Source organism: Capricornis sumatraensis, chromosome 1 (assembly GCF_032405125.1).
Source record: "Capricornis sumatraensis isolate serow.1 chromosome 1, serow.2, whole genome shotgun sequence".
In the NCBI taxonomy this organism is placed as follows: Eukaryota; Metazoa; Chordata; class Mammalia; order Artiodactyla; family Bovidae; genus Capricornis; species Capricornis sumatraensis.
This window is the reverse complement of record NC_091069.1, coordinates 188,499,628-188,525,435: the sequence shown is the minus strand read 5'-3', so window position 1 is coordinate 188,525,435 and position 25,808 is coordinate 188,499,628. Positions and strand designations below refer to the sequence as shown.

Sequence of the window (25,808 nt, the reverse complement as noted above, 5' to 3'; positions counted from 1 at the left end):
ATCCTGAATATTTGTTGGAAGCACTGATGCTGAAGATGAAGCTCCAATACTTTGGCCACCTGATGCAAAGAACTGATTCATTTGAAAGACCCTGGTGCTGCGAAAGATTGAAGACAGGAGGAGAATTGGACAACAGAGGATGAGATAGTCGGATGGCATCACCGACTCGGTGGACATGAGTTTGAGTAAACTCCAGGAGTTGGTGATGGACAGGGAGGCCTGGCATGCTGCAGAGAGTCAAACATGACTAGGGTCAGACACGACTGAGCAACTGAACTGAATCTGAAATATGTCCAGATTCATGTATATTAATGGCAGAATTAGATATAAATTCATGCCTCCAGAACTCTAGGGATTATTCTGATTATATTTGAACTTTTATCTCTTAATCATCAACAGAAATAAGGCTTCCTTTGATTTGGTGAAAGGGTAACTTATTCTGTATTTATTTATTTATTTTTTTTTCAAAAATGTATCTGAGCTGGTATGTGAGTATTCCTCTGTTAGACATGCATTCACCTCTCAACACCACTCTCTATTTGCCCCCACCCTCTGACAACTGGTTTTTGCTTCTTTTTTGGGCAACTTTCATAACAACAAAAAAACATGTGAATGTTAGTTTTTATTCAAATATTATTTTTGTGAAAATGCCAAACTGATTATATGTATTATATGTAATATCACACATTAAGTTTGGGGGATATTCATGGTTGTTTGCCTTCGTTCCTTTTTGTTTTTGTTTTGGAGACAGTGAGAGAGAACAAAAGCTCTGGCCACGGACCCTAAACTAACTAAAAATTGGAAGTATCCAAAAGCTTGATAATGTACTATCTGTACTGTCTCTTCTGCAAAGTTTCTTCAGTTAAAGTCAGAGTGCAGGAAGTTGCGTTGTCAGTCCTTTTCCAGGTGGAATCTGTACTTGTCGTACTTTGTATGTCTGTCTGCCCCAGTGTCCAGTGATTACATATAATAAAAAATATGTCTTTGTTATGCACATAATTCCATGAAGAGGAAAGTGGTTGGTTATGTAACATGACAAAGTAGTTCCCATTGAGTTGCGCTGCTGTCAGGGGTTAGGATTGTCATTATCATAATGGTTATTTTAGCCTGTGAGTTTTTAGAGTTATCCAAGTTAAAATTTTAAGAACCAGCCTTAAAGAGCAAGAGAGATGAAATATTTAAAAGGTATTTGCCATATATTTCTGGTTAATATGGAGATTTAATTGAAAAGTTCCTCTCTTTAGGGTATAAATACTTCCCATGGCTCTTATCTCTACAACCATGCTTCCCCAGTCTGCTATTTATAAATCAAGAATAAAGTAACCTTTAAAAAGGTAATTGACCTAAAATTCCTGGATTAAATAAGGAAAAATTGAAATCAAATTTCTAAATATATTATAAAAACCAAAAAGGTAAAATTTAGGTATACCATATACAGTTAGATTAAAAGACAGAAAGAAATGATGTGGTTTAAAAACAAGTTGAAATAGGCAACTGAAAGACAAGCTAAGTAAAGCCATCTAAGAATAAAATACAAGATTAAAAATTCATGAGTACTAGATAAAATAAATTAAAATTTCAATAAAATAAAGAATTGTCAGTATACAGCATAGTTAAAACTAGTATCTTAAAAACTAGAAGAAAAACTGTTTAAAAAAATAAAGCATAAAATCCTGGCCTTAGAAAACCTCAAATAAGGGCTTCCTTGTAGAGCCTCTTTCAGTGGGAGGCTGCCCAGTTGGAAAGTCTCTGGATTGTGAGCCTGTCCCCTTAATGGGGTCCCTGAGTGACCATGCTTGTCCTGTTCTGTCAGTACTGACTTTTCTTCATGCCTGTTTCTTCATGGATGTTTGCAGGAATAGGTCTCTTCCAAGATTCCGGGTTAAATGAGGGCTTTGTAAATCTCTACCCAACAAGAAAATATGCTTGAAATTTTAAAATGTATTAGTTTGATTTTTGATGATGAAGATTTTCTCTAAGGCTTAGCAAGAATACATATGATGCACATATGGCAGTGTATAATCTTTTGGCAAATTACTCAACTTCTCTAAGCTTCAGTTATCTTATTTCCAGTAAAGGTAATGCTTACTGTATTAGGTTATGAGATTGAATTGCCAATTGCAATGAAAATTGTATGGAAGCACTTATTACAGTACCTAATATAATAGGAATAAATAAATGATCTATTAATTTATCTCATAAATTAATTTTCTCATAAATAAATTTCCAACCTTATTCTGTGGTTGGGACTATTAATTGAAATAATGTTAACTTCCACTTCTTAGTTTATGATGACTGAGGAAATACAAAATAATGCTTGACACAGGAGAAAACTTGAGATAATTGTATTCATTTATCTTGCTTGATGTCAAGCTCACAAGAAATGGGAAGAGGGTAGTTGTGGGGTAGTTCTCTGTCCCCTTCTGCATTACATAGGGCTGTTTAGACATTTAAGAATAGCTGGAGGCTCTGCTCTGGCTCCTTTGAACCTCCCCTCTCCAGAGACACAGAAGATTGCAGCTCCAAGGTCTGGACTTAACTTCAGCTTCCTTAATTTTCCCAAGGTGCATGGTAAAGATATCTGTTCTGGTTATGGTTTTTGCTTTTTATTGTCTCTTCCTCGTCACATGTTCCATCTTTTCTTTTTCTGATTTTTATCAACAAGTGTGTATGAGAAGTACATTTCAGCCTGTGAAACAGTAGGCTGATGTTAGTTATTCTTAAAAACAACCCAATACTTTTGTTTTTCTGTGACATTATAGGCACTCTGGTTTCCGTTATTGGAGGCAATGATGGCCCCTCAGAAGCTGTCTAGTTCAGCTGCACCTCATCCACACTCTGAAGGTAAGTTTATCAGCATCCATCTATACCATCACTCAATTTTTATCTGCTAGAAATAGTCATTTAGATACCTTCTCCCAGCATCATATTTTTATTATTATCCTTAATGAAATCATATTGTAATGTTGATCTCATTTTTCAGGTTCTCTTCTTTCTGAGTCACCAGTTACATCCTTTGTCTAAATAACAATAGCTTTGCAGCTTACCAGGTTAACTTTAAAATATCAAACTGACCTTGGTTAGCTAAGTTTCTAGGAAGTTTTATTCCTATGACTTACAGGAAAAACCTAAAACTCTGATTTTAAACTAATGTTAATATTAACATGTTGTTATAACAGCTCTGAAATCTTTGACCATGCAAGTTCTCAACAGTATGGCAGCATTTATTGCCCTTCCATCCATCCTGCAGCGAATTTTACAGGTGAGTTGAAAGGGTAAAATTCAGTGTCAATCAATTTTAACTTATATTTTAGTTATGTATAAATAATGTTTAAACAGGTCTCAAATACAATGCAGCTGATTTTTGGCATTAGATAAATATCTAAGGTACGACTATGACTCTCATCCTTTAGCTCTCATTCAGTGATGTCAGTTTACTTGGCACACAACTTGCAGCCTTCAGTTGTTCACTGTGACCTTGGGATTCAGACACATAAGTTTCTTTTTGGTGTCCTGTTTCCAGCTGGTTACACTTCTTAGTGCAGAAAAAACCCACATAAAAATTGTTAATATGGACATTTCTTAATCTTGTTACTTAGGTTTTCTAACTCATCCTAAAACTTTGTCCAAAACTCTTCTCCTACTCTTCAGCAAAAAGGCCTGAACCTTTCCAACTTCATCAAAAAGAGAATACTAAAAATATGCTAAGATATTTTTAGAAAACTCTGTGAACATTCTTGGGGAAACAGTAGGAATTATCCTTAGAATCCATTTTGTCTTTCCTTACTTTATGCAGGATAAGTGAAAAGTGAAAGTGTTAGTTGCTCAGTCGTGCCCAGCTCTTTAAGACCCCATGGACTGTAACGCGCCAGGCTCCTCTGTCCATGAAATTCTCCAGGCAAGAATACTGGAGTGGGTAGCCATTCCCTTCCCCAGGGAATTTTCCCAACCCAGGGGTCAAGCCCTGGTCTACCACAATGCAGGCAAATTCTTCACTATCTGAGCCACCAGGGGAGCAGGATACAGACACACCAAAACAAAGCAAAACAGTAATATGATGCTGTTGATCTTCATAATTTTCAAATTATTTTTATCCAACCAAGAATGTTGCTTTCAGCTCTCTTTTAAGACTCTGCAAACTCTCCTTTCCCATCTGGTATGAAGCAGCTGGGCCTTTGCTGATAAAGACTGTATCCAATAGTCTCTCACCACATTGTATGTTACCGTTTATAATGTATCTTCACATGTATCACTTCATTTGATCTTTATCATAAGTTGAATAATAATTTGGTACAGACAGCTTTTCTTATATCCGTTCTAAAATACATTTGTCATAAGGTTTTAGTAATATATGAACTATCTCTATAATGCAGGAGTACTTTAATTTACCAAGTATATTAGAAAAAAAATGAAATCCTAAAGCCAAAAGTGTCTTGCCTCTCATTATACACATTTAGCTTTATGTTGAGCTTTCATCACATTTTAATACATAAATTATAATAAATAAAAATTGATTTTTTCTTTTGGCAAATGCATATATATAATTTTTTTTAAAAATAGTGTATTTCAAGACTTGTATCCTTGAAGGCTTTTGGTATTTGAAAATCTTTATTTTTGTGTTATACTGGTATTCATTGTAGTTGTATTCTTATCATTTCCACCATCAGTGGTTAACTCACACTAATCAGGAGAGTACGCTGATTGTTAAATTCCTGTTTGCACGTAACTTTACCTTATGTTTGTATAGAATTTTTATTTTTTCAAGTTGCTTTCACAGAAGCTCACAAGAATCTCTTGAAGTAGGTGGGGCTACTGTAAAAATTTCTATTGATGAAGGAGAAAACTAAAGTATAGAAAGTTAAGTACCTGATCCACCAATAGAGGTAACATCCAGACTACCATCAAAGTCTCTGATCTCTTAATACACTGTCTCCCACTATATCATGTAAGCTCCTTTATTTGCTTCATTCAGTCCCTGGTGTTTCGTGGCACTCTAATCTTATAAATCTAGTGGCTTCCCTGGTGGTTCAGATGGTAAAGAATCTGCCTGCAATGGGTTTGATCTGGGTTCAATTCCTGGGTTGGGAAGAGTCCCTTGGTTGGGAAGATCTCCTGGGGAAGAGAGACCACTTCAGTATTCTGGCCTGGAGAATTCCATGGACCATACAGTCCATGGGATCTCAAAGAGTCAGACAGAACTGAGTGACTTTCACTGGTTTTTTGAGGAGTTAGTTATTAATTGGTATATATTGTATGTTACCCTGTTTGGTTAATTATCTGTGTAGATGGAAAAAAGACACAGTTCTTGCCCTAAAAGACCTATGGAGAGACAAGAAAATATCTGCTATAATAATTCACAGGGCTCTAAAGAACAGGTCATATTGGCCACCTTAAGGATTACATGCTCGGAACCCCAGGTAGGGTAATTGCTACTTCTGTATCTGTACACTTTCAGTCCACCTGATAATAGCTGGAACAGCCGTGTGAAACCGTGACTCTGCCTCTTGACTCTACCTGATTGACTCAGAGTGGGCAGCTGGCCAAGAGGGGCCAACCAGTATCCTTTTCAGGAAATTTTGGAACTGAATTGAAAAGGTGAAGAGTTTCTCTGCAGTTCTCTGGATTATATAAGGTACAAAAGTTCAGGAGCTGACAGTGACTACCTTTCTGTCATATGGACTGAAATAGTATAAAGTTAATCTTCAGAGAGAAGAACAATGAAGCAGGCACACAAAGAGGAGAATAGACAAGACGCATGGAGAAGAGAGAAGATAGAAGGAGAGGATTCAAGACATTGGGAGAGGAGTGTGGAGAGAAAATCCTGAAGGTGTCTGCATCCCTCATTGTGGTTCTTAAGCCTTACCTGTATTCCTTTGTTTGGATCCTTAAACACCCCGGCACCTTTACAATTATTATATTTTTTGAGTAAGATAGAATGAGCTAGGTTTCTCCTCTATAGCCAGAGGAATACCAATGAAAGTATATATGTGAGACAGACTGTCAAAAGATTTCCTGGAGGAGTAGATGTCTGAACTGAATCTTAAAAAGCCTAAAGGAATCAGTGGTTTATTTAATAAAAAAAAAAAGACTATTCTAAGCAGAGTGAACTATATATAAAAGAATCTGAGGTGAAACATGGTTGGTGGTATGTCTGAGGAGTTGCAGATGTTTAAGTATGCTTGGAACATAGGACAAGATTAAAGTTGCATCACAGAGCTGAAGTTTGAGAGGCAGGGGCCCTGTCCTTAATTGCTTTGTAAACTGTGGAAGGGACTTTGGTTTTTATTTTAAATTCACTAAATACTCATTAAAAGATTTTAACCAGAGGACTGATGGAATGAGGTTTCTGTTTAGAAAGATCACTCAGTCTGTATTATATAGGATAAAATGGATGGGATCAAGACTGAGACGGAAAGCATAGAAATACCCAGAATGTATTCATTATAGGTACTCAAAGTTTGTTAATTGAGTTACATAGAATGGAAGGAGAAGATGGATTCAGAACTTGCTTAGCTAACAGAATTTAATTCACCTTTTGACTGACTAGATGTGGGAAAACACAAGAAGAACTCAGGTAAGCCCCTGATTTCAGTTTTGTTTGGCTAACAATGAGCAGTGGGGAATACAAGACCAGATTTCATAGGAAGAGGTAAGAAGTGGAGAGGAAGATTTGGAAGTCATCAGTACAGAAGTAGTAGTTAAATTCTTTGAAACTAGAGGAAGTTCAGCATGAACAGAATTGGTAAAAAAGGCCAAAATGGAGTTCTAGGAAACATTCAAGTTTCAGAGGGTTTACCTATTTTTATTGCCCCTTAGAACAGAAGAGATATTGACATGATGAGAGGTTCTCAAAGATCTTCCTGGCCTAAATGTTCATTCAAAATGTTCCTGGGGACCTTAATTGTACAGGTTTCATTCATGAACATTAGGTGATAAGTCAGTATTTTTTTTCCCTTTCAATTTTGATAAGTTAGTATTTTTAAGGGACCATATTTACGTTATATACATTCTGCCTTTACTCCCTGTTCTCATCTTCATTCTATGGCAAAAGTAATTTTTGGCTTCTGAAAAGCTGCTTATGATTGTTTTACTAAGGGAATTAATACAAACAAATGACTAATATTCTCTTGGCATTATTCATATTTTAATGCTTTATCAGTAAAAATTTTATTTTTTTAAATTTATTTTTATTGGAGCATAATTGCTTACAATGTTGTATTATTTTCTGCTCTACAACAATGTGAATCAGCTGTATGTTTACATATATGCCCTCACTCTTTAGCCTCCCTCCAACCCCATTTCACCCCATCCCGCCCCTCTAGATCATCACGGAGTACCAAACTGAGCCCCCTCTGCTATACAGCAGCTTCCCTTATGTATGGTAGAATAAGTATCAGAAAGCAACAGAGGTATTCCTATTTGCAAGAACATAGATGGGCCTAGAGAATATTATACTTAGGGAAGTGAGTCAGAAATAAATACTGTATTATTGGTATTGTTCAGTCACTAAGTCATGTCCAGCTCTTTGCAGCCCCATGGACTGCAGCACACCAGGCCTTCCTGTATGAAAAGTGAAAGTGTTAGTTGCTGAGTTGTGTCCAACTCTTTGAGACCCCATGCACTGTAGCACCACCAGGCTCCCCTGCCATGGAATTTTCCAGGCAAGAATACTGGAAAGTGAAAGTGAAGTCGCTCAGTCGTGTCCCACTCTTTGCGACCCCATGGACTGTAGCCTACTAGGCTCCTCCCTCCATGGGATTCTCCAGGCAAGAGTACTGGAGTGGGTTGCCATTTCCTTCTCCAATCACTTATATATGGGACTCTAAAAATAATACCAGTGAATCTACATACAAATCAGAAACAGACTCACAGATATAAAAAAACAACTTTATGGTTACCAAAAGGAGGAGAAGGGGAGAGGAACAAATTAGGAATATGGGTTTAACAGATGCAAACTCCTATGTATAAAAGGGATAAACAACATTCATTTACTGTATGACATGGGAAATTATATTCAATATCATATAACCTATAATAGAATATAATCAGAAAAAATAACTGAACCACTATGCTGTACACCTGAAACTAACCCAATATTGTAAACCAACTATTACTTCAATTTAAAAGAAAGAAAATGCTGGGAAAAAGTGGTCATCACATCTTTTTATAACATGCTTTTTAAAAAACAAGTTTGTGTGAAGTACCTAAATGTGCTTTTCTTTTGTAGATTATGGACAAGTTAAAGAGAAACTTCAGCAGTTATTTATCGCTGAAGAATCTAGCTGACATATTTGGAAAATAATTTGAAAAGCTAGTAGATTGTGTGCATGCTGTGCCAGAAGCCTTGAGCTCTCTTTTGCATTCTATAATTTATATGTTGTCCCAGCATGAGGTTATTTTCATGATTTTGCTTTTAAATTATGCATATTAGAGTGAAATGTACTGATATAAATATAGACATGACCTATAAAGGTTTCTTCTTTTTCCAGCATTTAACCTTTTCAAGACCTCTTTATTCTCCAAACCACCCTTGTCATAGGTGAATGACAGAGCTTTTCTGTGCTGGAAAGTGTGCTTTTCTCTCCACACATACACAGTACATACTTGTAATGTGTATGTGTGGACATGTTAGAGTAGCTATTACAGTGTTTTTGTAATAAAGTATTATAGTGTCTATTGATACTTAAAGAAGTAAATATATTTACTGAGAGCGTGACCATAAGTGTAATTGGATGTAAGTTCAGCAGTCTTAACATGGATCCGTTTTTATGCAAGGAAAATTAAAAGATTGTCTCATGCGTACATGGCCTGAGTTGTTGTTCTAGTAAAGAGCTAGTCTGAGATGTCTGTCGTTTTGTCTTTTGCAGATGCTCTGCACATGTTGGACAGGTATCTTTAACTTAGTGAGACAGATTTCCCTAGTGAGACAGATTTCCCCAGTTAAGTTTAAGTGATTTGTTCAAGCTCGAAGTAAACTTGTTAATTACTACACGAATGTCTCACTTAGTGAGACAGATTTCCCCAGTAAGTTTAAGTGATCTGTTCAAGTCCAAAGTAAACCTGTTAATTAGTACACAAAGTGAACTTGTTAATTAGTCAAGTAAACTTGTTAATTAGTACACGGTTTCTTCAGCAGTACCTCAGCATCAGGACCAGGAACCTATGGCAGATAATCTGGTGCTGCTCTTGACCAGCTGAAAGTACTGAACACTGATCTGAGTTAGAAACTGCATCTATCCTGTCTTCAGACACCATCGCCAGAGCATAGAAGAGAAAAAAAAACAAATCCTAAGATTATGTTGTACATACGCATGAAAGCACAGTTTCTTCTCACATTTCTGTATCTTTCTCCTAAGTTTTCCTTGGTCCACAGTCTTTTTTTTTTCTCTTAACATCTGAACTCACTGTACCAAGATTTTAATAACCCCTACTCCTTAACAAGTAACCAGATGTATTCCCCATACTTCCCAGCAAACATTAGTTTATCGTTTAGTTATTTGCTACTCTTATCTAGCAAATATTAGTTTTTTATTTAGTTTATCAGTTTGTATGTCATTTTCCTTTCTTGAAATCTCCTCCTAAGAAAGACTCAGAGACTGAGACCAGAATTTACAGCCACCAGCATTTGATAATAGGGATGGGACCTCAGGGTGGACTGTGGGGAGAGAAACCTAAATCTCCAACCAGAGAGAATGGTTGAATAACACATACCGTCTCCACATGTTTCATACCCTGTAACTGTTCCCATTATTTGATGATATGGGAAACTGCTCACAACATACTTTATTAAGTAAAAAAAGTAAACGTATTATGTGAAATGCCCCCCAAAATACATCCTTCTTTCTCCTTCCCCAGAAATAAGACTGGAAGAATATACCTCAAAAAATCAAAAGTGTTTCTGTTGGAGTGGTTAGATTTCAGTTCACTTTTATTTTTGTACACAACAGTGTTGTTCAAATTGTGTATGATAAACAAGTTATTTGGCATAGCTCATATGAAAAGCAGTGGAAGGAACATTGTCTAGGTATCTGTTGTTTATCAGTAGTGATTTGATTTAAAACTGAAAAACTACAAGCTGCTTAGATTCAGAAACTGATCTCCTAAACTGGCATGACTTGGTTTGGACCAGACGGTGGCCAGATGTGGGTCACAGGAGGAGTTGAACAGATTCTGAGTGTTCTTGAGTACTTTGGTTTTAATGTAGCAGATAAATAAGAGCTCAAGAAGGGATGTATGTGTATTAGTTGCTCAGTCATGTCCGACTCTTTGTGACCTCATGGACTATAGCCTGCCAGGCTCCTCTGTTCGTGAGATTTTCCTGACAAGAATACTGGAGTGGGTTGCCATTTCCTTCTCCAGGGGATCTTCCTGACCAGAAATCGAAACTGTGTCTCCTGCATTGTAGACAGATTCTTTACCATGTGAGCTACCAGGGAAGCCCCAAAAAAGGATAGGTGATGTTTAATAAGAAGGAAAGGAAGCTTGCTACAGAAGCAAAACCAGAGTGAAATTTATGGTTGTTAAGCAAGAGACTTGGATCATTTAAATTTTATTTACTTTTCCAAATGCTTTGATGACCTGAGACCAGTGTGCATTTCCAGTAGAAAGGCTCATGGAAGGATAAGTATTTTGTGACTATTGACAAATACTTAAAAGTATTTGGCTTTTTCAGATAACTTATATTTTAAAATACATTTAAAATAACAGGAATAGAATTATAATCTTTAGCAACTTTTTTCTAATTAGGACCCAGTTTATGGAAAAGGAAAACTTGGAGAAATCCAGGGCCTTATTCTGGGAATGTTGGATACCTTTAACTATGAACAGGTAAGCTACTTTCTATTTCTGCGCCCATTCTAAGGTAGAAAGAAGCTTTTTTTTTTCTCTTTGCACCTATACTTTTTCTTTAGAAATTACCTTCTGTTCAGTGCAAGTTTGAAAGATTGAAGTGTATGGCTTTCTAATTTTAAAATTTCTCTTGACCTTAATTAATTTATATTTTGTATACATATACACATATATTTTGGAATGTGTAATTGCAGCTTTTGAATTTATTTTATTCTTTTGATTCATGGGTGGTGGGACATATATATTGTTTTCCAAATGAAAAATATAAGAAACTTTCTTGGAAAATAATGGAATATAAAGGTATAATTCAAAAAAGGAAGGGTCAACATGAGTATAGAAAAATTGCAGAATAAAATTAGTGTTCTTTTAAACATTCTGAAACAGTTAATCACCACTAACCAGAAATAGTCGTTCAGTTCAGTTTAGCTCCTCAGTCGTGTCCAACTCTTTGCAGCCCCATGAATCGCAGCATGCCAGGCCTTCCTGTCCATCACCAACTCCCAGAGTTCACTCAAACTCATCTCCATCGAGTTGGTGATGCCATCTAGCCATCTCATCCTCTGTCGTCCCCTTCTCCTCCTACCCCCAATCCCTCCCAGCATTAGAGTCTTTTCCAATGAGTCAACTCTTCACATGAGGTGGCCAAATTATTGGAGTTTCAGCTTTAGCATCAGTCCTTCCAATGAACACCCAGGACTGATCTCCTTTAGAATGGACTGGTTGGGTCTCCTTGCAGTCCAAGGGACTCTCAAGAGTCTTCTCCAACACCACAGTTCAAAAGCATCAATTCTTCAGCGCTCAGCTTTCTTCACAGTCCAACTCTCACATCCATACATGACCACTGGAAAAACCATAGCCTTGACTAGACAGACCTTTGTTGGCAAAGTAATGTCTCTGCTTTTGAATATGCTATCTAGGTTGGTCATAACTTTCCTTGCAAGGAGTAAGCGTCTTTTAATTTCATGGCTGCAGTCACCATCTGCAGTGATTTTGGAGCCCCCAAAAATAAACTCTGACACTGTTTCCACTGTTTCCCCATCTATTTGACATGAAGTGATGGGACCGGATGCCATGATCTTCGTTTTCTGAATGTTGAGCTTTAAGTCAACTTTTTCACTCTCCTCCTTCACTTTCATCAAGAGGCTTTTTAGTTCCTCTTCACTTTCTGCCATAAGGGTGGTGTCATCTGCATATCTGAGGTTATTGATATTTCTCCCGGCAATCTTGATTCCAGCTTGTGTTTCTTCCAGTCCAGAGTTTCTCATGATGTACTCTGCATATAAGTTAAATAAGCAGGGTGGCAATATGCAGCCTTGACGTACTCCTTTTCCTATTTGGAACCAGTCTGTTGTTCCATGTCCAGTTCTAACTGTTGCTTCCTGAGCTGCATACAGATTTCTCAAGAGGCAGGTCAGGTGGTCTGGTATTCCCATCTCTCTCAGAATTTTCCACAGTTTATTGTGATCCACACAGTCAAAGGCTTTGGCATAGTCAATAAGGCAGAAATAGATTTTTTTTTTGGAACTCTCTTGCTTTTTCCATGATCCAGTGGATGTTTCTTCCCTTAACCCGAAACTGCCTGTGGCATTAATTCTCAGTAAGAGCCAGCTTGGTGTAATTTTTCTTCCTGTACTTCAAAGTGACTCATGAAGCCACCAAGGAAAATTGCCATTTAGACATGTAGATACAATGACAGAGCTTTTCTTAGGGTGTTGTAAGAACTGCAGTTTTGTTAAGTAAGCATAGCACAAGGAAGCTGATTCCCTTCAGGCACAGAGTCCATGATGGCAAAAGGAAACTGAGTGCGAAACAGAAGGTTTTTACAAACTTTGGAAGAAGAAGAAAAGATGGAGTTGAGTGGAAAGAATTAAAATAGACCATTAGAACGAAAAGCTCTCCATTATAGATAAAGTTTAAGGACAAGACTGTGTAGCAAGGAGGATGAACAGTATATCTTCCCCTTTGGGACTGACAGAAAAGAATCCAACTGCACGTCAAAATGATATATCTGAATGTTGAGAATTAGATGTAGTAAGAAGACAATACTTTATAAACACAAGGAACCTTAAATGACATAATGTGATACTGTACATAATGTGACTTAATGACAGATGTCACAGTCTTGAGTAGATTCCAATGGCTTTTAAGAGCTGATTGGAAAATGTGATCTCTTGCCCAAGGGAGATGAAAAATGAGTAATGACCATTAGCTTTTCCAGTGAAAGGTTAGTGTGGAATATTGCCATGGATGCAGTTTCTATTTAAAAAATCAGAGTATTTTTTTAAACAATTTGTCAGAACTTTAAGCAATTCAAAGAGAGCTTACTATATAAGTGTAATAAATAAGTAGATTTGGGTTAATCCAGTCATCTGAAAGCCATCAGGACCGAATTAAGCCACAAGAATGGCAGAGCACTCATTTCTCCATAGTAACTAGTGACAACCTTTTAATAATTATTTTGAGACTCTTGATGTAGTACTTATCAGTACTTGTACATTGAAGTTAACCACTGAAGTCTGAGGTGCTTTGATGTTTATTTGATCGATTTTATGCCTTTGTAGTATATTCCAATTCAGCTGTAGTTGAAAATGAAACAAGGGCAGTTCTCCACTCATCCCCTCCGTCTCTTTCCCTTTATAAACAACTTTTTGTTGATTTCTTTTTATTTTGGTCGTTCACAGACCCTGCTGGAAACGACAACTAGCCTTCTAAACCAAGACCTCCATTGGTCATTGTGTAACCTGAGAGCTTCAGTTACCAGAGGACTGAATCCCAAGCAGGATTACTGCTCTATTTGTTTGCAGCAGTACAAGAGACGCCAGGAAATGGCTGATGAAATTATTGTCTTTAGGTAAGAGAGGGAAGGAAACGTAGTACATGTGTGTGTACATGTATTGCCAGGCAGGAGCACGTGCAGACACACAGCCCCAGTCAGCCATTCTGGCAGCGAACAAACCAAGGCAGAGTTCCTGTTCTCATAGATCTTATATTCTGCATAGGGGTCAGGGGGAAAGAGTATTAGAGTGGTCAGGTCATAAGTAAGTACAGGTAATAAGAGATATGGAGAGAAATAACACACAGGGTAAGGGGATGGGAAAAAGTGTTCAGGGTGAGAATATCTATTTTAAGATACCATAATGAGGAAAAACATGTCTAAGAAGTGACATTTGCGCAGAATGAGAGTGGTAGGAGTGAAGGTTAGGAATATATTTTAAGAGAAGAGCTAACTTGCTGATGTATCAGATGTGAAGTGACAGGGAAAAACATCTTCAGCCCAAGCTACTGAATGAATGTGGTACCGTCCTCATATAAAATAAGAAGGAACAGGCATGAGAACCTGGGGAAATCAAGAGTTTTGTCTTGGAGATGTTAGGTTTGAGATGTCTTTTAAACATTTAAGTAGGAATGTCAGGTAGACAGTTATTCTAGTCAGAGATAGGTCCTGGAAATATAAATTTAGAACTCATCAGCATGTAAATGATATTTAAAGCCACAGTGCAAAGAGAGAAGAAGTCTAGTGCAAAAGTAGGAGGTTTGATCTCAGGAGGAGACCGCTCATCCAGAATATATAGATAGAGGCAATGTAAGATGGACTCTAGAGCCAGGCTTTAAACCTTGAGTTCAAACCTTTACTCTGCCACTTCCTAGCTATTCCAGTGAAGTTGCTCAATCATGTCTCACTCTTTGCAACCCCATGGACTGTAGCCTACCAGGCTCCTCCATTCATGGGATTTTCTAGGCAAGAATACTGGAGTGGGTTGCCGTTTCCTTCTCCTAGCTATTAGACTTTGACTAGTCATTTCATCTCTTTACGTCTTAGTTTCTTTATTTGTAAAGAGGGATAATAATGGTACCTACCTTCTAGAGTTTTTGTGAAGATTAAATGAGATAATTTACATAAGACACTTAAAACCATACTGACATACAGTAAGCACTGTATAAGTGTTAGCTTCTGTTTTTACAGATAAAGATTGGTAGATTTGGTGATTAGAAGGGAAATTATTTCTTATCACATAAAGAGCCCATTCATTCAACAACTGTTTAACAAGTACACTATACGTCAGGTACTGTTAGAAGGGATAGGGTACCACATGAACAAAACAAAGGTTTTGCTCTCAGAGTTTACACTCTAGTGAAAGAGATAGACAAGTAAAATGCCAGATAGTAACTAACAGGGGTAAAAAAAATAAAGCATGTTAAGTGAGATGTAGAGAGTCTGTGGGGGAAGATATTTTATGAAGAGTGGTCAGGGAGAACACCACTGTTAAGATGATTATGGACAGGTAGTTAAAAATGAATTAATTAATAAAAATATAATTACCATGAGTAAATATGGTATAGAGGAGAGAGAACCTTGGGAACTAGTAATTTGTGAAAAGTTGTTAGGGAAACTTAAGTGACATTTGAGCAGAGACTTAAGGGAAGTTTCCATGCAATATCAGGGTAGAGTGCTCCAGGCAGAGGATCAGCAAGTGCAAAAACCATGAGGCAGGTGCTTGGCATACTTCTCTGGTAGTGAGTGAGCAGGCTAGCATTGCCTGAGCAGAGTGAAGGGATAATGATGAGAGATAACTTCAGCAGCCAAATCACGTAGGAAGTAAATCATTATGAGGAGTTAAACTCTTACTCTGAGATGAAAAGCCATTGGATGGTTTTGAGGATAGGGTTGACACAATATATCTATGTATTGAGGATCACTTTGACTATTGTGGTTAGAATGGACTGCAGAAGATCAAGCGTGAAAGTGGAATGACCATTTATGCTAATCCAAGTGAGAGATGGCCCAAGATGATTGTAATGAAGTAAGCAGTGGTGGTTCTGTATATATTCTGAAGGTATAGCTGACAGGATCTATTTATAGATTGTGTATGAGGTATGAAAGAAAGAATGGTTTTTGGCCTGAGAAACTGGAAGGCTCTAGTTACTGTTTATTTAGATGTGGGAGGTTGGATGAGAGTGTGCATTGAGGGGTTTGGTGGAAGTCAAGAATTTGGTTTGAGGCATGTTATATGTATGGGGGAGGATAGAGAAAAGAAAGATTTTAAAGACTATTGAAGAGAGAAAAGGACTGACTTCTGAGATGGTCCAACGTTTCAGGTTGGAGAAATGAGAAGGAATCAGTGAAGATGACTTAGAATTGTGCTCAACACTTATTTCTGGAAGGTTTATTTGGTAGCGTAATGTAATTATCAGGGAATTTCTTCATAGTAATAATGTTAGAATTTACTGTATAGTAGTAACATTTTTGTGAATGCTTATAAATCAAATCATGACTCTTGAATTTGATGAGAAATACCACTCATGTTATTATCAAATGACTTATATAATTATTATTTTCCCCAGTTGATGGTGTTCAAACTGTCTAAAAATGTTTCATAGTTTGAGAAGCGAGCAGAAGTTCAACTCACCCCTGGGTGGTTTGTAGTCAGAGAACTGTGATGCTATTGTACTCACAACTGAAGTGTACAAATACATGAGTCTGGATTTTAAAAAAGAGAGGGGAGCAACAAGTAAATCTCTTTCCTTATTTCTTAACCTATATACCCACCAGTGCATTTCAGCTTACTGGAAATAATTATCACTTTTGAATACTGTCTAATACAATTTAGGTTTATGATTTTATGATAATAAAGAGTGTCAGTTGGTTACCTTCATTTTGCAGCTGTGGCCATTTATATCACTCATTCTGTCTGCAAAGCAAAGAGTGCACCATGGAAATTGAAGGGCAAACAAGATGGACGTGCTACAAATGCAGCTCAAGTAACAAAGCAGGAAAGCTGAGCGAAAATTCATCTGAAGTTACGAAGGGAAGGATCACCCCATCACAGGTAAAACTTGTTTTCATGTCAAGGTGGAGAAGGAAATGGCAACCCACTCCAGTATTCTTGCCTGGAGAATTCCATGGACGGAGGAGCCTGGCGGGATACAGTCCATGGGGTTGCCGAGAGTAGGACACGACTGACTATCACTCACTCATGCAGATAGTCTTTTCTTAACAGTGTCTTTTAGACCTGGCCTCATTTTTTTTCATGTCTTTTCGGCCTCAGCAAATTTACTTAGTCTTCTGTTTCCTGCACCGTCCTCCATGCTGCCCTATCCTATAGTTGATGTTAACATCACTTAGTGAAATGTTGGACCCATTGCTTTTTTCTCTCTGTTTTTGGCTTGAGAAACTGGAAGTCTGTAGTTGCGATTTATTTAGATGTGGAAGGTTAGAAGGAAGCATGCATTGGAGATGGAGTGTAGAGAAAAGAAAGATTATAAAGATTATCGAAGATAGAAGGATTGACTTCTGAGGTGACCCAACATTTCAGATTGGAGAAATGAGGAGGAATCAAAGATGATTTAAAATTATGTTTAAATCATCTAACTTATGCTAAATCAATTAAGCTTTCAATATTAAGTCAGAAGATAACCCAGGGAAAAAACTCTGACCTAGCTTCTCCCAGATAACAGTTCAGTTTCTACACTCCAGTGGTAGCCACTAATATCCATATTCATCCAGTAAATACAGAACCATGTGCCAGGCACTATGTTAAATGCTAGAACAAGACATTTGTCTTAAGGAATTTGTATGACAACGAAATTATAAACAGATTTCCAGTAAGTGTTCTCCAGTTCTCTCTGACACCAATTACATGGTGTTTTTTCCATATTCAGTTCTGACACCAACTCTGTCAGTTCTCTGGGTTCCAACTGTATGCCCAGTAATGCCATTCAGTTCTCACACCGACCACCAGGGATTAGTGTCAGACTTTATATATTTAAGGGTCCATTCCCAAGAGACTGTCCTTACTTCAGATACCAGTTACAAATAGGGTACCAGATTACATCCTGTTCTATCTGACTTGACAAATTTAGGGGTCCCTATGATCCACTCCCCCAGGTTTAATAATTCAGTAGGACAACTCACAGAACTTGGGAACATGCTTTATGTTTACCTGTTTATTATAAAGGATAGTCAGGAATAGCCATATGAAAGAGATGCATAGGGCAAGGTAAGGGGAGACAAGGGTGCCCAGAGCTTCCATGCCGTAGCTTGGCACACCACCTTCCCAGTTACCGGTGTGTTCACCAACCCGGAAACTCCTTGAACCTCAACATTTAGGGGTTTTTATTGGAAGTTTCATTAACTAACCATGATTGATTAAATCACTGGCCATTAGTGCTTAGACTCAATATCTAGCCCCTCTCCCCTCCTCCTATATGGGGATTGGGGAAGGATGGGGAGGGAAGAACTGAAAGTTCTAACTCTCTGGTCATGGTTTGATCTTTCTGATAACCAGCTGCCATCCTGAAACTAGGGGTCCCCAAGTACCAGTCATCTCATTAGCATTCAGAAGGCATTCTATCACTCAGGAGAGTCTGAGGGTTTTAGGAACTATGTGATAGGAACCAGGGACAAAGACTGAATGATATTTTTTATTATACCACAAGTACTTACAGATGAACTGTGCTGTAAAAGTAGATAATGAGCAGAGCTGATCTAGACATGAGATGTCATAGAAGATTTCTTCAAAATGTTAGTTAGCTGCCCCCGAAGCAAAAAGAGAAGATAAAAGTTTAAGCACAAGGATAGGCAGGAGGAGCAATATTCCAAGCAGAGGGAGCAGTATATAGAATAAACAAAGCACCTCTGCAGGAACTAGACATTGAGTATGACTGGATCCAGAGGGTGAAAGAATGGTATTATGTGAAATTAGTAAGTAAACAGGGACCATACTAATTATTTTTATGTTTGTGCTAAAGAAACAAGACATTGAAGGGCTTTAAAGAAGGAATGATATGATATGATTAAAATAGTTTTTTTTTTTTAAGAATAGTGCTTTTAAAAGAATTGCAGTACAGAAAATGAATTGAAAGGAAAACAAGAATAGGTGGATGTAGAGAGACCCAAGAATATTGAAATTATTTTGTTGAAAGAAATAGTAACTTGTACTAGAATGGTGGAAGTTGGGATGGAGAAAAGAGCCATATGTGAGATGTGTTTGAGATGAGTACAAACATCAAAATAATTAATATGGTCCCTCTTACCTTACTAGCTTCATCTCATACTGCTCTTTCACCTTCTAGATTCAGTTATGCTCAACTTGTAAATCTATATTCTTTTCTGCTTTACAACAGGTAACCTATATTTGAGAGGTAGAATTAGTAGGACTTGGTGATAATTAAATTGGTTGGTGAGGGAGGTAAGACAGAAGAGTCAAAGATAGTACCCAAATTTCTTATTTGAACAACCAAATGGATGGTGGTACCATTTACTGAGATAGCAATAAATAAAGAACATACCTGAGAGTAAGACAGAGAATTCATTGTTGGACTTAGAGATGTCTGCTGGATATACAGATGAAGATGTTCAGTATGTTTCTGGATTGAAAATGTTATTAGTCATCCAGTGCTTCCTTGTTCGCATTTAGGAAAAGAAAATCAGGTCCTGTGATTTCTAACATCTTTCCAAGTTGAATTCAAATGCAGATGTGGGAACCTTTATTTATGTAGATACCTAAGGCTTTGCATTTCAGTGCACTTCAGTTTTTTTCCCTCTTTCAGGTATATTCTGTTCATAAACAGATTGTGACTGAATGCATATTATTGCGTGCATATTACCAATTAGATTTTTTTCTTTCTTCCTAGATAGTCCCCAGAGGCTAAAATATGCCTTTTTTTCCTTTTTTAAAAAATAGTTATATATATGCACTTATATTTTTTAATACATAATTTACAAACTTAAATTCACTTCTGCAAGTTTTGACAGCCTCCTTTACAATCAAGACATAGAGCAATATTACCACGTCCCTCAAAAGTCCCCTTTAGCTCTTTGTAGTCAACCTCTCTTTTCACTCCCCAACCCCTGGCAACCACTGATCCATTGGGAGTTATTTAATACTAGGTGAGATAAAGATTGAGATTCTTTCTTTTGAATGAAGGTATCCATTGAATTGCCTTTGTACCTTAATCAAAAACCAATTGACCTTGTATATGTGGATTTATTTCTAGACTTTCTATTCTATTCCATTGATCTATATATCTGTCCTTGCTCCTAGACTGTGTCTTTATAATAAATCTGGATATCAGGTTGTGTGAGGCCTTCAAGTTTGTTCTTCTTTCTAACATTTGGCTATTCTACTTGCTTTTCCATATAAATTAAAAAATCACCTTGTTAGTTTCTCCCAAAAATATTCATGCTGGGATTTTATTAGGATTGTGTTTACTATATAGATAAATTGGGGGGAGAATTGACATCTTAATGATATTGAGTCCAATCCATTAACACGGTATAGCTCCAATTTATTTAAATTTTCTTTGATTTATTTTGTCAATGTTTTTCGCATGTAAATCTGGCATATATTTTATAAGGTTCATTTCTAAGTATTTAATGATGATATTACATATTTTACTGTTTTATATTTCAGTTTCTAATAGTTCATTGCTAAAATATAGCAATACAATTTATTTTTGCATATTGACTTTGTATCTAGTGCCAGTGGCCTTACTAAGCTTACCTATGAGTACTTTTTTGTATATTTTTTGGTATTATCTGCATAATCATATCAAATGCAAATAATGACTGTTGTATTTGTTTGTTTCCAGTGTTATTTCTTTTTCTTGCCCTATTGCATTGGCCTCTAGTACACAATTGAATAACAATGGTGAGAATAGACATCCTTGTTTTGTTACTGATTATAGAGGAAAGTATTCATTTTTCATTATTCAATATAATGTTAACTGTAGGCTTTTGGTATGTAACCTTTGTATCATGTTTAGGATGTTCCCTTTTACTGCATGTTCTGTTGAGAATTTGTTTCAAGAATGGATGTTGAAGACATTTGTACTACGTTGGTTGCTGTGTTTCCATATCTGCACAAGAAAGTAATCTATTTCATTGACTTTCCTCTTGCCTGCTCTCAGAACATTGAGAAAAGGGAAATTATTTTGAAATTGGATCTGTATGTCAAAGGAGGCTTCATTTCTGAGGCAATCCTATACTGCACGGCAGAAGAAATGAGTTCAACCTTTTCATTTCTTTAGGAAACTCCGGTGTGATTACTGATCATCCTCTTGAAAATCTGTTTGATGCTTCCTAATTAATAAAGGAAAATAGAAGGAGAACTATTTTGGATTCCTTATATTTTCTAGCTGTTTGTCTCCTTTGGCTTCTTTAGTAAGATTTTGTAAAAGGATCTAGTGGGTTGGTAATGCAAGGCAACAGAAGATGAAATTTATCAAATATATGCTTTAGATGTGAATATGATAATCTTCACAACAACTTTAGCTGAAGGAGCTGTATGTAGCTCAGAGAAGGAGGACCAGTATTTGAAATCAAGTTTTTAAAATCATCATCACTCTCAGTTTTCCTTCTTCCTGACTGTTCTATTTTTAGTATTCTGACTTTATTGAAATCTGGTAAAGGTTATTTTTAAAGTTCAGTTCAGTTGCTCAGTCGTGTCTGACTATTTGCAACTCCATGGACTGCAGGATGCCAGGCTTCCCTGTCTATCCCCAACTCCCAGAGCGTATGCAGTCAGACTCATATCCATCAAGTTGGTGATGCCATCCAACCATCTCATCCTCTGTCGTCCCCTTCTTCCACCTTCAATCTTTCCCAGCATCAGGGTCTTTTCCAATGAGTCCGTTCTTTGTATCAGGTGGCCAAAGGATTGTAATTTTGCTTCAGCATCAGTCCTTTCAATGAATGTTCAGAATTGATTTCCTTTAGGATTGACTGGTTGGATCTTCTTGCAGTCCATGGGACTCTCAAGAGTCTTCTCCAACACAATTCAAAAGCATCAATTCTTCAGTGCTCAGCTTTTTTTATAGTCCAACTCTTATATCCATACATGACTACTGGAAAAACCATAGCTTTGATTGGATGGACCTTTGTTGGCAATGTCTCTGCTTTTTAATATGCTGTCTAGGTTGGTCATAGCTTTTCTTCCAAGGAGCAAGCATCTTTTAATTTCATGGCTGCAGTCAACATCTGCAGTGATTTTGGAGCCCAAGAAAATGAAGTCTCTCACTGTTTCCACTGTTTCCCCATCTATTTCCCATGAAGTGATGGGACCAGATGCCATGATCTTCGTTTTCTGACTGTTGAGTTTTAAGCCAACTTTTTTACTCTCCTCTTTCACTTTCATCAAGAGGCTCTTTAGTTCTTCACTTTCTGCCATAAGGGTGGTGTCATCTGCATATCTGAGGTTATTGATAATTCTCCTGGCAGTCTTGATATTCCACCTTATGCTTCATGCAGCCTGGCATTTCTCCTGATGTACTGTGCATGTAAGTTAAATAAGCAGGGTAACAATATACAGCCTTGACCTACTCCTTTACCGATTTGGAACCAGTCTGTTCTTGCGTGTCTGATTCTAACTGTTGCTTCTTGATCTGCATACAGATTTCGCAGGAGTTAGGTAAGGTGGTTTGGTATTCCCATCACTTAAGAATTTTCCACAGTTTGTTGTGCTCCACACAGTCAAAGGCTTTGGCATAGTCAATCAAGCAGAAGTAGATGTCTTTCTGGAACTCTCTTGCTTTTTCGATGAGCCAGTGAATGTTGGCAATTTGATCTCTGGTTCCTCTGCTTTTTCTAAATCTAGCTTGAACATCTGGAAGTTCATGGTTCATGTATTGTTGAACCCTGGCTTGGAGAATTTTGAGCATTACTTTGCTTGCACGTGAGATGAGTGCAATTGTGTGGTAGTTTGAACATTCTTTGGCATTACCTTTCTTTTTTAAAGTACAATGATACTGTGTTGACTGTGCTAACTTAAGATTTCTTACCATTGTATGAACCAGTCACATTTTTAATTGCAAGAAAATTTTCAATGAAAATACTAATTCTATACATGATGGTTTTTATTAAGCTTAATTTCATGAGAGTTCTACTTTGCTCTAATTTCCCTCAAAAATCTGTCACCCTTGGTTTGACTGGTTGGATCTTCTTCCTAATCTGTGCATGGAGAGAAACAGACGTGTGTGTCCCAGTGACTCCAAAATCAAGCTGAGATTGCCAGTCAGCTTCCACCTGTTGCTTTCTATCCTCAGTAAATAACCGAATACATTTGAAACTTTTCACTGCCTTTGTAATATGATCCTTCTGTCAAATAGCTTTTTATTTCGTCCTTTTCCAAGACTTGAGATGACTGACTTTTTACTTCTTCAGTTACTGACTCTTATTCAACAGGATACAAGTAACCCTCAGACCTGTGGTTTTCTTGGATAAAATCTTTTTTCTTGCCTCTCTTACATTCATTTCTGTTTTTCACAACTGATCAATATATATCAGCCATAACTCCGACATGTCAATTTTCTCCCAACAGTTCTACACAAGTATGATTGGATTTACTCTCCCAGAAAGTCTGCTTTCCTCTGGAACAAGTTTTTTATTCTTTGCCAGGAAATGTAACAGAAATGACTCAGATTTCTTTCTTTCCTCTCTTATTATCATTCCCTCTCCCCTTAGGTTTACAGTAGGTCAATCAGGATATAGGTCCAAAGAATAGGCCTTGTAAGTTGAATTTTCTGTTTTGTATCCTCTATATATAACTCACAGATAAAATATGTTTGAGAAACTAATTTCAACTGAAATACTCATCCTGCTTTTATCTTAGATTATTCTTCTATTAAATTTATAGTAGCAAATAACCACCTTCATTGGCACTGATTAGCATTAGAAGAAATTAACTTACTATTATTCATTTTAAAAATAATAATTCTTGGCCAGCAGGCAGCTTAATATCAATTCAAAGAAATATAATGAAAAATTTTCTAGATTTTAGTTTTAACATTAATAACAGGGCTTAAAGCTCTTGAGAGCTGGCAATAAGCTAACACATTATTATGTGCCAGAAATATTCCAATTGTTATTCCTCTTAAAAAGCTGAGAGCACACACGAAAAAGAAAACTATAAGCCAGTATCACTGATGAACATAGATGCAAAAATCCTCAACAAAATTTTAGCAAACAGAATTTAGCAACACATCAAAAAGCTTACACACCATGATCAAGTAGGGTTTATTCTAGGGATGCAAGGATTCTTCAATATATGCAAGTCAAGTCAATATGATGCACCATATTAACAAATTGAAAGATTAAAAGCCATATGATAATCTCAATAGATGCAGGAAAAGCCTTTGACAAAATTTAGCACCCATTTTGATTAAAACTCTTCAAAAAATGGGCATATAAGGAACCTACCTCAACATAGTAAAGGCCATATATGATAAGCCTAGAGCAAACATTGTTCTCAATGGTGAAAAACTGAAAGCATTCCCCCTAAGATCAAGAACAAGACAGGGATGTCCACTTTCACCACTATTATTCAATATAGTTCTGGAAGTCCTAGCTATAGCAATCAAAGAAGAAAAAGAAATAAACGGAATCCAGATTGGAAAAGAAGAAAAGCTCTCATTGTTTGCAGATGACGTGATGCTGAACATAGAAAACACTAAAGATAGTACCCGAAAATTACTAGAGCTAATCAGTGAATTTAGCAAAGTTTCAGGGTACAGAATCAATACACAGAAATCACTTGCATTTCTATATACTAACAATGAAAAATCAGAGAACTTAGGGAATCAGTCCTATTCACCATTGCAACAAAAAGAATTAAATATCTAGGGATAAACGTACCTAAGTAGACAAAAGAATGGTACACAGAAAATTATAAGACATTGATGAAAGAAAGATGACATAAACAGATGGAAAGATATTCCATATTCCTGGGTAGGAATAATCAATATTGTGAAAAGAACTATACTACCAAATGCAATCTACTATCAGTGCAATCCCTATCAAATTACCAATGGCATTTTTCACAGAAAAAATTTCACAATTCATATGGAAACACAAAAGACCCTGAATAACCAAAGCAGTCTTGAGACGGAAGAATGGAGCTGGAGGAATCAACCTTCCCGATTTCAGATTATACTACAGAGCTACAGTCATCAAGACAGTATGGTACTGGCACAAAAACAGAAGTATAGACCAGTGGAACAACCAGAAATAAACCCATGCACCTATGGGTACCTTATTTTTGACCAAGAAGGCAAGAATATACAATGGTGCAAAGACAGCTGCTTCAATAAATGGTGCTGGGAAAACTGGACAGCTACATGTAAAAGAATGAAATTAGAACACTTCCTAACACCATACACAAAGATAAACTCAAAATGGATTAAAGACCTAAATGTAAGACCAGAAACTATAAAACTCTTAGAGGAAAACAAGGCAGAACACTCGAGGACATAAAGCAAGATCCTCTATGACCCAGCTCCTAGAGTAATGGAAATAAAAACAAAAGTAAACAAGTGGGACCTGATTAAACTGAAAAGCTTTTTCACAGCAAAGGAAACTACAAACAAGGTGAAAAGACAACCCTCACAATGGGAAAAAATAATAGCAAATGAAACAACAGACAAAGGATTAATTTCCAAAATACACAAGCAGCTCACACAACTCAATGTCAGAAAAAAAACAACTGAATCCAAAAGTGGGAAAAAGACCTAAAGAGACATTGCTCCAAAGAAGACATACAGGTGGCTAACAAACACATGAAAAGATGCTTAATATTGCTCATTATTAGAGAAATGCAAATCAAAACTGCAATGAGATGTTACCTCACACCAGTTGGAATGGCTGTCATCAAAAGTCTACAAACAAATTCTGGAGAGAGTATGGAGAAAAGGGAACCCTCTTGCACTGTTTGTGGGAATGTAAATTGATACAGCCACTATGGAAGGCAATGTGGAAATTCCTTTAAAAACTGGAAATAAAACCACCATATGACCCAGCAATCCCACTCATAGGCATATACCTAGGAGGAAACCAAAATTGAAAAAGATGCATGTATCCCATTGTTCAGTGCAGCACTATTTACAATAGCTAGAATGTGGAAGCAACCTAGATATCCATAGACAGATGAATGGATAAAGAAGTTGTGGTACATATACACAATGGAATA

The 25,808-nt window shown here is 36.9% G+C and overlaps 1 protein-coding gene across 1 annotated transcript in view; it reads left to right on the top strand.

Annotated features, from left to right (window-relative positions):
• Positions 1 to 25,808, top strand: part of VPS8 (VPS8 subunit of CORVET complex) — a 300,926-nt gene that overhangs the window by 203,504 nt on the left and 71,614 nt on the right. Inside the window, exons 41-45 of the mRNA XM_068987935.1 lie at positions 2,763 to 2,844; positions 3,180 to 3,262; positions 10,747 to 10,827; positions 13,530 to 13,699; positions 16,511 to 16,676. Coding sequence (XP_068844036.1) covers positions 2,763 to 2,844; positions 3,180 to 3,262; positions 10,747 to 10,827; positions 13,530 to 13,699; positions 16,511 to 16,676 — 582 coding nt within the window. The remainder of the gene's footprint in view (positions 1 to 2,762; positions 2,845 to 3,179; positions 3,263 to 10,746; positions 10,828 to 13,529; positions 13,700 to 16,510; positions 16,677 to 25,808) is intronic.